At 41.4% G+C, this 13,766-nt stretch overlaps 1 protein-coding gene across 1 annotated transcript in view; it reads right to left on the reverse strand.

The window, feature by feature from the left end:
• The window catches only part of NF1 (neurofibromin 1), a 260,661-nt gene extending 247,719 nt beyond the window's left edge, over positions 1–12,942 (reverse strand). Inside the window, exon 1 of the mRNA XM_040641026.1 lies at positions 12,813–12,942. Coding sequence (XP_040496960.1) covers positions 12,813–12,872 — 60 coding nt within the window. The 5' untranslated portion in view covers positions 12,873–12,942. The remainder of the gene's footprint in view (positions 1–12,812) is intronic.
• Between the last annotated feature and the right edge of the window lie 824 nt (positions 12,943–13,766).

Below are 13,766 nucleotides of genomic sequence, written 5' to 3' on the forward strand. Positions count from 1 at the left end.
TCCTTTAGATGAAACATTTGCTCAAAGCTTTCAAAAGAGAGTTTAAACATTTTTGTATGGCATACAAGACCCTACAAGATTCATAATCCAGTCCAGGCTTCACTTTCCCTGACAAGCTCTCCCTGACTGCCCAGACTAAATTTGCTCCTCAGGGGTGCCTGGCTGGCTCAGTGGGTAGAACATCTGAACTTTTTTTTTTTTTTTTAATTAACATAAAATGTATTATTTGTTTCAGGGGTACAGGTCTGTGATTCATCCATCTTACACAATACACAGTGCTCCCTATGACACATACCCTCCCCAACATCCATCACCCACCCCCTCCACTCCAGCAACCCTCAGTTTGTTTCCTGACATTAAGAGTCTCTTATGGTTTGTCTCCCTCTCTGGTTTTGTCTTGTTTCATTTTTTCCTCTCTTCCCCTATGATCCTCTGCCTTGTTTCTCAAATCCCACATATCAGTGAGATCATAATTGTTTTTCTGATTGACTCATTTCGCTTAGCATAATACCCTCTAGTTCCATCCACATCTCTGCAAATGGCAAGATTTCATTTTTTGATGGCTGCATAATATTCCATTGTGTATATATAAACCACATCTTTCTTATCCATTCATCTGTCAATGGACATCTGGGCTCTTTCCATTGTTTGGCCATTGTGGACATCTCTTGATCTCAGGGTTGTGCATTCAGGCCCCACATTGGGGCATGGAACCTACTAACTAACTAACCAAATAACTAACTAAATAAATAGTAAAATTAAGTGCTCTTCTTACATGTACCCATTGTACTCTATGCATATATCATAATATTTACCATAATTTTCTTATTGTCTTTCTTCCTTATCAGACTTTAGGTACCTTGAGACCAAGAGCCATATCTTGTCTTTACTACCCCAGCATTTATCACAATGCTCAGCATGTATCACAGACACTTAAATGTTTACTGATCAAATACGACAGATGAGGCTCAATTTGAGTTTCTAACAATTACAATTTTAACTTATGTAATGGATTACCTTGAGATGTAAGGGCAAAATAAGATTGCATATCATAGTATTATTTATAACAGGTAAGAAAAGATAAAGGATTTTGGGGCGCCTGGGTGGCTCAGTTGTTAAGCGTCTCCCTTCAGCTCAGGTCCTGATCCCAGGGTCATGGAATCGACCCCCACATCGGGCTCCCTGCTCCGCTGGGAACCTGCTTCTTCCTCTCCCACTCCCCCTGCTTGTGTTCCCTCTTTCGCTGGCTGTCTCTCTGTCAAATAAATAAATAAAATCTTTAAAAAAAAAAAAAAAAAAGAAAAGATAAAGGATTTAACCTGATATATTTAATAGCACTGATTAAACTTTGTTTAGTACAACCACATAACCATCCTTGAAAACTCTAAAATCAATAGACCCACCAAGAAGACTGTGCTTGTAGGCAGGTCATGGTCCCCTTTTACCTAGACAGCTGAAGACACTGTAACAAGCCCCTGTCCTTTAATATTATATTCATCTCATTCAGATCCTACTTTTATGTTAACCTTACACTGCTGGAAATTGAGATTATAATTTTGTACGCTAATATAGTCTAGTCATATTATATAAAGTAATATTTACTTCGTTACTGGTTGTTTTTCTGATTATAAACATGTTTCATGTAGAAAATTCAAAATTTCTAAAATATTAAGAAAAAATTTAAATTACTTAAAATTTTTAAATACTGTAAAAGACTAATCAAATGGTCAAATGTTCACATTATGTTGGTATGTTAAAAAAAGCAGATTATAGAGCACCTGGGTGGCTCAGTCAGTGAAGCATCTGCCTTCAGCTCAGGTCATGATCCCACGGTCCTGGGATCAAGTCCCGCATCAGCTCCCTGCTTAGTGGGGCGTCTGCTTCTCTCTCTACACCCCACCCCATCCCTGCTCGTGATCTCTCTCTCACTCTCTCTCTCGAACAAATAAAGTCTTAAAAAAAAAGAGAGAGATGATAAAACAATGTAGCTCATTCAAATCCAACAACCTAACAACAGTAGCTAACGTTTATTGAGCTCCTTCCATGTGCCAGAAACTGTGCCACATGCTTTACACATATTTCCTAATTTAAACCTCACAACCATCTCTGAGAATTCGATACTTTTATTGACTCTATTTTATAAGTGAAGAAACTGAAGCTTGAAAAAGTTAAGTAAATTGGCCAAGGGCTAGGAAGCAGTGGCAAAGCAGAGCCCATGAATTCAAACCCAGACAGTCTGATTTCAGAATCAGCACACTTCATTATATACCAAAATTTTAATTATGATTCTCTCTGCAGCGTGGTATTATAAATGACTTTTATTCATTTTGCCTGTGTGTGATTTACTGAATTTCTACAATGAACATGAAACTACTGTATTTTTTTAAATAAATGTCCAAATAGAGATTGGACAATCATCTGCCAAGGCTAATGCAGAAGTGGATTTAAATAATCTCAGATTCCTTCTAACTAAGGATCTGTGACTAATCAATTAGTGACCGGAATGATTTTTTTCAGAGGACTGGCTCTAAAAAAATAAAACAAAGATCCATTTTAAGAATTATAAAAGTTTTAGACTGTCAGATCCTATTTCTCCTGTTTCACAGATAGCAAGACAACTCAGAATTTAAATTTACATATCACAAGGCAGTTGAGTCAGGGCAGAAACCTAAGCAGGGTCTTCTTTGACCTTTGTTGCCGCATTTGACCAAAACAAAACCTCCTACTTCTTCCATTCTCTACTTGCAAATTCAGTTATCAGAGGCCAAAAATTGAAACATAACAGGAAATACAATGCTCCCCCCCCCCCCACTTCAGTCCATTACCCAAAAGGAAGACCTGCCTGGAGTATAAAAGGAAAACATTTTCCTAGCCCTGAGCTGAGACAGAGGTTGAAAAGATATTCCAAAAGTCAGGATGAATGGTTTGAGAAGGGTGGGGTGGGGGCTGAAAACATATATATAACAACTAAAAAAAAAAAAAACAAAAAACCCAGAAATACCCAAGAATCCAATAGGATAAAGCACTCAAATACTACCAAAGTTTAAAGAGTTGCCTCAAATTGAATCAAATCCTAACCGGAATGTTCTTAGAGTATGAAAACCAATTTTATAAAACTGGACAGTAAAATGCCAAGACAAAAAATAAAATAAATACAGTCTCATATTTATAATTGTACATTCCTGTTGGTATTCTAACAAATTCTATTCTCTCACCTTCAGAATTCAACTCTCCTCACCTAAAAATCTGCAGTGAGTATAATGCAATGTTATAAAATTAAATAAAAGGGGAACAGTTTTGGGGTGCCTGAGTGACTCAGTTGGTTAAGTATTTGACTCTGGATCTTAGCACAGGTCATGATCTCAGGGTTGTGAGATGGAGCCCCAATCAGCCAGGCCCAGCACTCAGGGCACAGTCAGCTTGCCCCTCTCCCTCTGCTCCTCCTCCCCCCATGATCTCTTGTGCACTCGTGCACGCTATTCCTCCCTTCCTCCCTCCCTCCCTCTCCCTCCCTCTCCCTCCCTTTCCCTCCCTCTCCCTCTCTCTCTAGCAAATAAATAAAATCTAAAAAAAGGAGGGGGGGGGGACAATTTTACAACTTCTCCTAACAGCCAAAGAAGCTCTGATTAGGTGAAAAGAATGATAAATACTGCAATCAAAGATATGTTTAAAATGTATGTCTACTTATGTCTATTTCTAACACATGACCAGATGTGTTAAAAGATTTCCAGATACTCTCATAAGAATATAAAAGGTAAAATGTTAACAACTCATCTTAGAGTGAAGAAGCAATAATACATTCCTCACTTTACATATTTGTGCTATTTTCAAAAAATTTTGACCTTTTTTGTAAAGTTTATTGAAAAGTTACTGCTCTGGGATGCCTAGGTGGCTCAGTCAGTTAAGCGTCTGCCTTCAGCTCAGGTCATGATCCCAGGGTCCTGGGATCGAGTCCCACAGTGGGCTCCCTGCGCAGCGTGCACACTTGCCTACTCTCTCTGACAAATAAACAAAATCTTTAAAAAATAAATTTAAGAAAATAAAAGTTACTGCTCTAAGAATTAACACCCACACTCTAGTTTAAACTCAATTAATTACATGTCATATGATTGTGGACAAGTTGCTCTCCATCTCTAGTTTTATTTTTCCTCATGCAAAGTAATAATAACACCAAACTATAAAATAATAATCAAACTATAAAGAAGGGATAGAAAAAAATACTGCACAGGATGATAATCACAATAATACATTTTTATGACTATTTACAGCTTCCTTTCATGTAAAAGATTCATACCTAAGACACTAAACAAGCCCATGATATGAGTAGGCAGGTATTATCCCCATTTTACAGATGAAAACATAAAAAACGGAAGTTCAGAGAAGTGACTGGTCCAAGGCTACCCCGAAAGCTATAAAATAAAAAGTTTTTTTTTTAACTACCTAGTTTACTATCATCACAAATTTGAGGTGGTTGTTTTCTCATGTCCAAATTACTATGAAGACTACCCAAGAAAAGCTGTCAAAAATGAAAGTGAAAAGGGTCACTTGCAATTGTTATGACTGTTATATTACCCACAAGGTCACTACCTTTATACATAGTATAAAACTATGATTTAAAATAAGTTAGGTGGGGCGCCTGGGTAGCATAGTCGTTAAGCATCTGCCTTTGGCTCAGGGCGTGATCCCCGCGTTCTGGGATGAGTCCCACATCGGGCTCCTCCGCTGGGAGCCTGCTTCTTCCTCTCCCACTCCCCTGCTGTGTTCCCTCTCTCGCTGGCTGTCTGTCAAATAAATAAATAAAATCTTTAAAAAAAAATAACATAAGTTAGGTAAAAAACCTTTAAAATATATTCCTAAAGGGGCGCCTGGGTGGCACAGCGGTTAAGCATCTGCCTTCGGCTCAGGGCGTGATCCCAGCGTTATGGGATCGAGCCCCACATCAGGCTCCTCTGCTAGGAGCCTGCTTCTTCCTCAGTTGGGCTATTTACTCAATTAACTTCATGCCTCTTACACTAGATATACCACCCTGCCTGGGGGATGTGAAGTGAAGGGGCAAAGGATTTCACCAGGAAAAGTTAAGTTCTCTGAAACTGAATAGGATAAGATACTCAAAGCTACAAAATATGAATAGGGACAGGCAACAGCTTGTAGACTGTAGAGGCCACCTTAAGCCAAACCAAAAGAGAGCCAACCTGTGGTTTAAAGAAAATATACAATCTGGAAGTTTGCACCCCAAGTTATTGCTACTGCAAAGTAATTAGTGCCAGTTACAGTAAAAAAAAAAAAATGTGTGTATATATATATATACACATATACACACACACACACACACACACATATATACGTATGTATGTAAAGGTTTAGAGAATAATTCCAATTCTTCATCATAATAGGATGGGATTCCATATCAGCTTGGGGCTTTCTTGTCTCCACAGAAGCTCTTTTGATGATAAAGTCAATGGCTCTAAAGCCACCCCCAGAGAACTAAAGAATGTAAGTGAGCGAGGTGGTCAGACAGGCAGCCTACTTACTGCACACACCTTAAGAGACTTTAATGAGGGCACTACCAATTCCAGTTATTCATATTCTACACTGTTAAAATTTTCTTCAGCACAACCTCTCAGAGTGCTCTGTTTACTGAAGGCTCTGGCACCTAGTAGGATACAGAATTTTACAAATTGCTGAAACTTAAATTTACAGTCACGACAATGTAAAACACCTTAACCTTTTTATTCGTCAAGGTCAAAACAAACTTTGTCTCATCTTTCCCTCTCTACCCACAAGAAAATGGGGTATTCTAAAAGATCTCTGATAAAATAAGCCAATGCTTTTATAAATACACGTCAATCCTCCGCAAAGAAAGAGCTTAAGATGCCCAAATTCTACTTCAGTATTGATTCTAAGCCTTTTAACGGTTTGAGCTAACCTCCCCACAAACCTCCTCCTCTACGTCTATGGAATATTCTCCTCCTTAAACTTCCTTTAAAAAAAAAAAAATAAAAATAAAAAAATAAAATAAACGAGCCTTCTTATCCCTCCTGTCCCTTGTCGGATACACACACATAACTCCCAACGAAGAAGAGACTGAAACGGAAGGAACACATCGGCAAAATACATGTTCTTAATTCTTACACTGCTCACCCTTAAAAGCACGTTGTTAAAATGCAACAACACGGAGTCCATATAGAGAGAGCCTCAAAACACCAAATTTGAAGACTAAAACAAAATGCCCCATAGCAGTCTGAGTAACCCAAAGAAAAAAGATGTAAAAATAAGACACTACCATATTGTGATAGATCACTAACCTTTCCTTTAAGCACAAAATTCTCTACGCTAAACACATCAAAAAAATAATAATAATAAAATAAAAGAAGAAGAGGAAGCAGATTTAAGAACCTAATTTCCTATTGCTCAAAATGTCACATATTGGAATAGTTAAAATCCGGGGTGCCTGGGTGGCTCAGCTGGTTAAGCGTCTGCCTTCAGCTCAGCTCATGACCCCAAGGTCCTGGAAGTCTGTTTCTTGCTCTCTCTCTCCTTCTGCCTCTCCCTCTCCCTCTGTCTCTGCCCCCACTCGTGCTCATGTGCACGCTCCCTCTCTCAAATCTTAAAAAAAAAAAAAAAAAAAAAAAAAAAAAACTCTTAAAAAAAATAAAATAAAATGTTAACAATATTGCTGGCCGAATTCACACAATACCTTATGACACTTTTATATTAAACGTCCCAAACTTGAGGAGCCACATAATACATTTCCTATAAATTAGATGATAAAACAAGAAAAATCAATTACAGACATCCGCGATATCTTACATAAGGATGCACTCCATACCCTAAGTATTTGTCAATGAATGCTACAGTAAGGCATGTATACCAGCCAGGGTACATTTCAGGGGAATATCCAGAGACCAGTCAATCTCCCTCCTCTACTGAAAACACCAACAGTCAATAAGCTGTAAAGAAAATGTGTAAATCTTATATTTAAATACTTTCAGATTTTTTAAAGCACTTTGCATTCATTATCCTATCACACTACCGCAAAAAAATTCCTTATGGAGAGACTTACCACTAAAAGTAAGTGACAAATCCAAGACCACAAAGGTAGTTAATCAGATATGAAACTTAGCTCTGTGGGAAGAAATATAAATATGTGCAAGTTCCTCAAAGCTATCTCTTTAAAACAAACAAACAAACAAACAATTTGTGGTTAAAATATCATTTAACTTATAAGACCTAGCCTATTACAAACACTACATTAAAATTCAGTTATTTCCATTTAAAAGCCAAATCACCACTCCTTTTAGCCAATCAACCTCTGAACCAGGAATCATATACAAAACATTCCATCAATGACACACTATATGCTCATAACTATGCAGGGCCCTGGGGTGACTATATGAGAATACTAACAGAGGCTTCTTGCTTTTTAGAAAGTTTACACTCTATTTGACAAAACGAGAAGAGCAAATACTAAGCTGTGTTCAACCAACCCTCCTGAGGGGAGAAACGCCAGGTGACAAGCACACCAAGAAGTGAGACTGCAGGGAGTTTAATCTGAAAAGACTTCATGGGGAAAATGAAGCTTGAGCTGCACATTGAAGGATGGATAGGAATTTTAAAAGCACGAAGGAGGAACGAGAGCATTCAGGCAGGGGCTGGCATCAACAAAGGCAGAGGGGCAGGAATAAGCATGATATATACAGAAGAGACTGAGCCAACCTGTCTGGGACATAGGTGCATGCTGAGGCATAATGAGAAATAGTTTGGTAAATTAAGTGGAGTCAGCTCCCAATGGACTGTTATGGCACGGGAAGATGCTGTTAAAATATTGAAATCATCAAATATTTAAACTAGAGAACCTTGGAGATTTTCTAGTTGATTCTTTTCTGACAGATGAGGAAAATCAAGGATCCACAGAGATTTAATGGCTAGGATAAGGACAGAGGTAGTAAACAGCAGAACAAAACTCAGACCCCGTTTAGGAACCGCAGTTCAGTGACAGGCAGCACGGTACGACAGAGAAAGCAAATCTATCCAAGGACTGATGAGCACATCAATATATAAGGATCTGCAAGCATACATACAAGACAGTCCTGTCTTAGGAATTCCAGTAGACTGGTTTCCAGAGGTAACAGAATACCACAGCAGCACTATCGTTGAGAAAAACCACTGTGTTTTGCCAGAAGGAATCACTTTCAAGAAAGCAGCAATCCAGAAGGAAAGCAAAGGCAGAAGCTAGTTTTCAGCTATAAGGAAACGGGTGGATAAACAGTAGAGGCAGCAGGTATCTGGTAACAAAAAGAAGAAGAAAAAAATGCTCCACTGAGAGAAAGCTACAAGACCAAGTAAATGTTTGAGAAAAGAAATCTTCGTAAGTTTGAAGGTGAAAAGGAAGGCACTCACATAAAGAAAAGTTAAATTAGATGCTAGATAAGGTGAGGGCAGTGAGGGGAGCATAGAGAACTGAGGACCAGTGGGAAGAAATTTTTTTTTAAATATGAGTTCCAGGGGTGCCTGGGTGGCTCAGTTGGTTAAGCATCTGCCTTTGGCTCAGGTCATGATCCTGGGGTCCTGGTCAGCAGGGAGCCTGCTTCTCCCTCTCTCTCTGCCCATCCCCCGACTGCTCATGCTCTCTCGCTTGCTCTCAAATAAAATCTAAAAAAACAACAACAACAACAAAAACTAAAAATGAGTTCCAGAATAAAGAACAAGCATTTTTTCCCTCACCATAAAATACCCCTCACCAAAAGAGTATTCATTTTCAACTATTTTTAAGGTCTTATAAAAATGACAGGCAAGGCTTTAAGAACAAGGCTAGGCTACGAGATTTTTTTTTTTAATCTAAAACAGCTTCAAAGTTTTACAAATCTATTTGGCCAATTAACATGTGGTTTATAACCTCAAAGACACTTGCCAATCTTTTTTTTTTTTAAGATCTATTTATTTATGTGAGAGAGAGAGAGAGTGTGTGTACATGCACATGAGTGGGGCAGGGGGAGGGGCAGAGGGAGAGAGACAATCCTCAAGCAGACTCCCCACTGAGTGTGGAGCTGGACGGACGTGGGCTCGATCCCAGGACCCTGAGATCATGACCTAAGCCAAAATCAAGAGTCAGAGCGTAACCAGCTAAGCCGCCCAGGCAACCCTTGCCAATCATTTTATACTATGTGCGTTTTATACCACATATTCAAAGGGCATTCCAATTAGCATTTAATTTATAATAACTAATATGCTATTATTTCAAATAAAAAATCAGAGTTTATTCTCTAACAAGCTCTTAAAAATGGGAGGGGGTGTTATATACTGTTTTACCTGACCAGATATGGAAAATATAAGTGCTTAAATGAATATATTTAAAACAAATCATGTGGGCATACCTTTTTTCCAATTTCTTAAAAAAAGAAAAAAAAAATCTTCAAATAACCACAGTTTTCTTATACGCCCTTTCAGAAACAAAGTCCTACTGGGGTGCCTGGGTGGCTCATTGGTTGAGCATCTGACTCTTGATTTTGGCTCAGGTCATGATCTCAGGGTCATAAGATCAAGCCCCGCATCAGGCTCCACACTCAGCAGGCAGTCTGCTTGAGATTCTCTCCCCCTCTCTCTGCCCCTCCCCCGGCTCTCGCTTCCTCTCTCAAAAAATAAATAAATCTTAAGGAAAAAAAAAAGAGAGAGAGAGAGAAACAAAGTCCTACAGAACCGGTGGGGCACACTGAGCTAGGTGGGGCATGTAACAAGGTTTTCTCTAATTTGTTAAGTAACCTGACTAAGACTAATAAGCCACAATTTAGAGCTACACACCTAAAATTTGCCAATTTCCATTTAGAAACTTACTATTCAGCACCATAAAGGCAGGTCAGGGAGAAACAGAAGATATAACTGATACATTCATTCAACTTCCTGGCCTTCCACCCTTGTAACTGCCATTTTCCTAATCAAGGAGGTCATTACATTTAAAATTGGTAAGAATCATTCAAGTTAGGCCATAAATACTACGTTTAGGTGCAATACTAACAGGTTACCGCAATTTCATTTTACCCCCTTGGAAACAAGGACCTAAGCTCAAAACGTCAAGATGGAACACTACCACTTCTTTTAACTAGGTCTACCAAATCAGGTTGCCAAGCAATAGCCATCAGAGTACAAAACGTTATCAGCAGTGGCTAGCAATACATAATCACCATAAATATTAGAAGGCCAACCAAAACATCAATTCAATCATAAATAGAGTTGTTACCTTTAGACTTGCACATGCTCTCTGGCTCAACATACACATGTCTTAGCCAGAATCCCTCTGGACCCAGTGAAACAAAATACAGACAATATATCTAAAACTTAAAACTTTTAGAAATAGCTGAAACATTTAAGACTCTTACACAAATACCTCTCACTACATGTAGAATTTTCTTTTCCCTCAATAAAAATGTAAACTCTTCTCTCTTAACTATACTTAACGGGTTATTAAAACAAATCCTATGAGATACTTTTCAGAAAAAGTACTCCTGATTGTGCAGCATTCGATACTTTTCATACTGAGGCTCTTGTTATTAGGTCTGCTATGTGACCTTGGAAAGTCATTTACTATATCTGTGCCTCAGTTTTCTCACTTTCTAACCTCAAGGTAAACTCTAATCTGAATTAAACATTTATTACTTCTATAGTAAGCTAAGGTATACAAAGAAGTACCTTATATTAAACACTGAAAACCCTTATACTTTGTTATCGCAGTCAGTGGGCTTTACCCTTGTTAGAGAAAAACGTGAGGAATAATTTACCCTATGTATCTTTTTCTTAATTACAACATAAGGAATATATTTTTAAAAAATGCTTCCGTTTAAAACTCTTACATGCTTAATTTTTAACAGATGGTGGTGAGTTTGATCCCACAATACTCATAACAAGGCAAACAACAAAGCCTAAAGTCCTTTAACACTGGAGACAAAAAGAAGGAAATATTTACTTGTGTTACTGGGCATAATCAAAATCATTCTTCTTTTAAAATTTAGAAAACTATCTTTTTTGTATGTGGCAGATAAGCCTGGAGATCAACAGGTAAGCATAAAGTTTAAAAATTGGGAAAAAATTATTTAATAAAAAAATTGGAGAACAACAAGGATGGTGTGAATCCTTCAAATTCCTGCATCCAGATTATGCTGTTCACAAGGTTCAACTTTGGGGTTCTTCCACGTGTTTTTAAAATCCTTCTTCAAGATTACACAGAGAAAGTCTTTTCTCTCAAGTTTTTAATCTAATGCTCTATCAATAACACAACCCAATATATGCAGTAACATTTTACTTCCTCACATAGGTGAGTAGTACACTTGGTTTAGATGCTTTTTGGTCTGGAAGGAGAAGGATGGGTGAGACAACTCCTGCAAGCCCCTGACAGCTTTGTAATTCTATTTTATCTCTGTAGTTTCTTCTCCAATTTCTTCTCAATCCTGCTCCCTATTCCCAAATATCTTTCAGGCAGGTCATAAACGCTATGAGTCCTGTAAGGAGATATCTGTGGATCCAATAAAAGTGGAGCCCTCCTCCCGGCTCCATTCAGCTCCCATGATCACTTTTATGATTGTATCCAGTAAACAAAATAGATCGATTCAATCTTAAACAGTTCCCTCATCACAGGAAGCCCAGGGTAGAACTACAGCTGCAAAAAGCATCCCTTTAAACCATCCCCAACTACCTACAGCAACACAAAGTTAAACTAATTCCCACTGACAAAAGGCTTCGTGTGCATTCATTCTGATCAGCCCCAGGATTCAGTGTGTGAAGCTCAGGGAATAAAAAGGCACCTCCCCAAGCTATGAAACTTTTTTTTTCCACCCCAAATATTCTCAATGAAAGTTCTCTTGTCAACCAAGAGGTGAGAGTTAAAAACAACAACAAAACACTAGCAGAATTATCGGCTCCAAGACCACATCCCAGCTGTCCTTGCTCTCTGTTGTCAGGGACTCAGATGCAGTTTCCCACTTTTCCTTTCACCCTTCTCCCCTAACTCCCCAAGATTCTCACTCAAGAAAGCCAAATTCTCAGACTGCTGGCAAAATAAAGGGCGAAACTGCAATTACCAAGGAAGAAAAAAGGGATATTTCAGAAGCAGAAGGGAACAAGAACCATGGTTTCTACTACAACGGCGTTGTAAATGCCAGTCTTGTCTCATCAGGATATGGGGGGACGCCCATGTGGGGTACCAAAAAGATGTGCAGTGTGTGTGCACTTTGAGCTCTCGGGGCAGGCAGAGACAAGGGAGCAGAAAGTAAGAAAACCTGTGTTTCCCTGCTTTCTTCTACTCTCCCCGTCCAAGAGAGGAAGCTAAAGAAACTGGGGGAGGGGCGGGATGTTATCGTTCTCCTATTGGGGGTACACAAGACAAGCCTGGGGGTTCCTCCAGTTACCTCCAGTTCGGAGGTCCACTGAGGTAAGGGGAAACCCCTAAACGTTACCCACCTCTGTTCAAAAAAAAAAAAAGTAGAGAGGGATGATTAAATCCAGATGGAGAGCCCCTGAAAGCGCCCCCAGGTCACTCATCCTCATTAGCAAGCGGAAGGGCTGGGATAAAGGGGATGGAGGGTCCGAGGGGTGGTCAGGGAAAAGGCCCCACCCCCCGACTTAGGAGGGAAGGGGAGCCCCGAGCTACCAGCCGTCCCCTCCTTCCCCGCACCTCCCCCCTAGGCCACCCCCTCTGGTTTCCCCCTTCCTTTCCTCCAGAGCCCGAGGCAGCCGCGGGGGAGGCGGCTGCTCCTTCCTCCCCTCACCCACTCCGCCCCCACCCCCACTTCGCTCCCACCTCCCGCCCGGCACGGGCCCGTTACCTGCTCGTCGAAACGGCTGACCACGGCCTGGACCCATTCCACCGGCCTGTGCGCGGCCATGTCCTCCCCGCGGCCGGGGGGCGGCGGAGGGACAGCCCGGCCGGCGCCCAGGGCCGGGAAGAGGGCGGGGAGCGGGGGCCGAGGTGAGGGCAGAGGCGAGGAGAGGGTCTGAGGAGTGCAGGCTCCGAACGTTCCCACGGGGGTGGGGATGGGGGGCCTGCGCCGAGCCGGGAGGGGGACAGGGGAAGGGGGCGTTGGCGAGGAGACAGGGGGAAGGGGGGCGGGGGAGGGGGACCCGGGGAGGGGAGGGGGCCTCTTGGTCGCTCTCCCCACTAGCGCCGTCTCCCCACAGCCATCACAGTCCGAGACGCCGCCATGACACCCCACCGGAAGTGGGATCCTTTCCACGGCCCGGGGAGAGGGAGAGCGAGCGAGCTAGAGATTGAGAGCGCGGCTGGGAAAGGGGAGGGGGAAGCGAGAGGGAAGGGGGCCTGCCGCGCATGCGCCCGCGCCGGCCGGTTTCATTAATGAAAAAGCGAGTCCTCCTGGAGGTGACGTCACCTAACTCCTCCGGGCCCGGAGGCGTGCGTCCCTCTTCGCCGCGGGCTCACCTACACTCTGGTTCTGGGTTCAGCCGGCGAGAGTCCGAGCTGACCCGGGAGCATCCGCTCGCATCCCCACCGCCACAAAAGGCTTCCCCTCCCCCGCCGGCCTCCGGGTTTGGATTGCTCCCCCGGTTGGAAGTTAGGGCGCCCTAGGGCTAGCATTTCTCCCAGCGCGCAGATCTCTGCCGCTGATCTGGTAAGGCTGTGCACAGTCTCTCTCTGCCTTAAGCTCTCACAAAAAATAAAGCACACAACCTCAGGTTTCCAGGTCCTTCGTAGCTAGTAAAGACTGGGGAGAAACGGGGAAAGGGAAAAAGTAAGGCCAAGAGAGATTCAATGGTTTGTTTGG

This window comes from Ursus maritimus, unplaced genomic scaffold (assembly GCF_017311325.1).
Source record: "Ursus maritimus isolate PB19 unplaced genomic scaffold, ASM1731132v1 scaffold_24, whole genome shotgun sequence".
NCBI classification, from domain to species: Eukaryota; Metazoa; Chordata; class Mammalia; order Carnivora; family Ursidae; genus Ursus; species Ursus maritimus.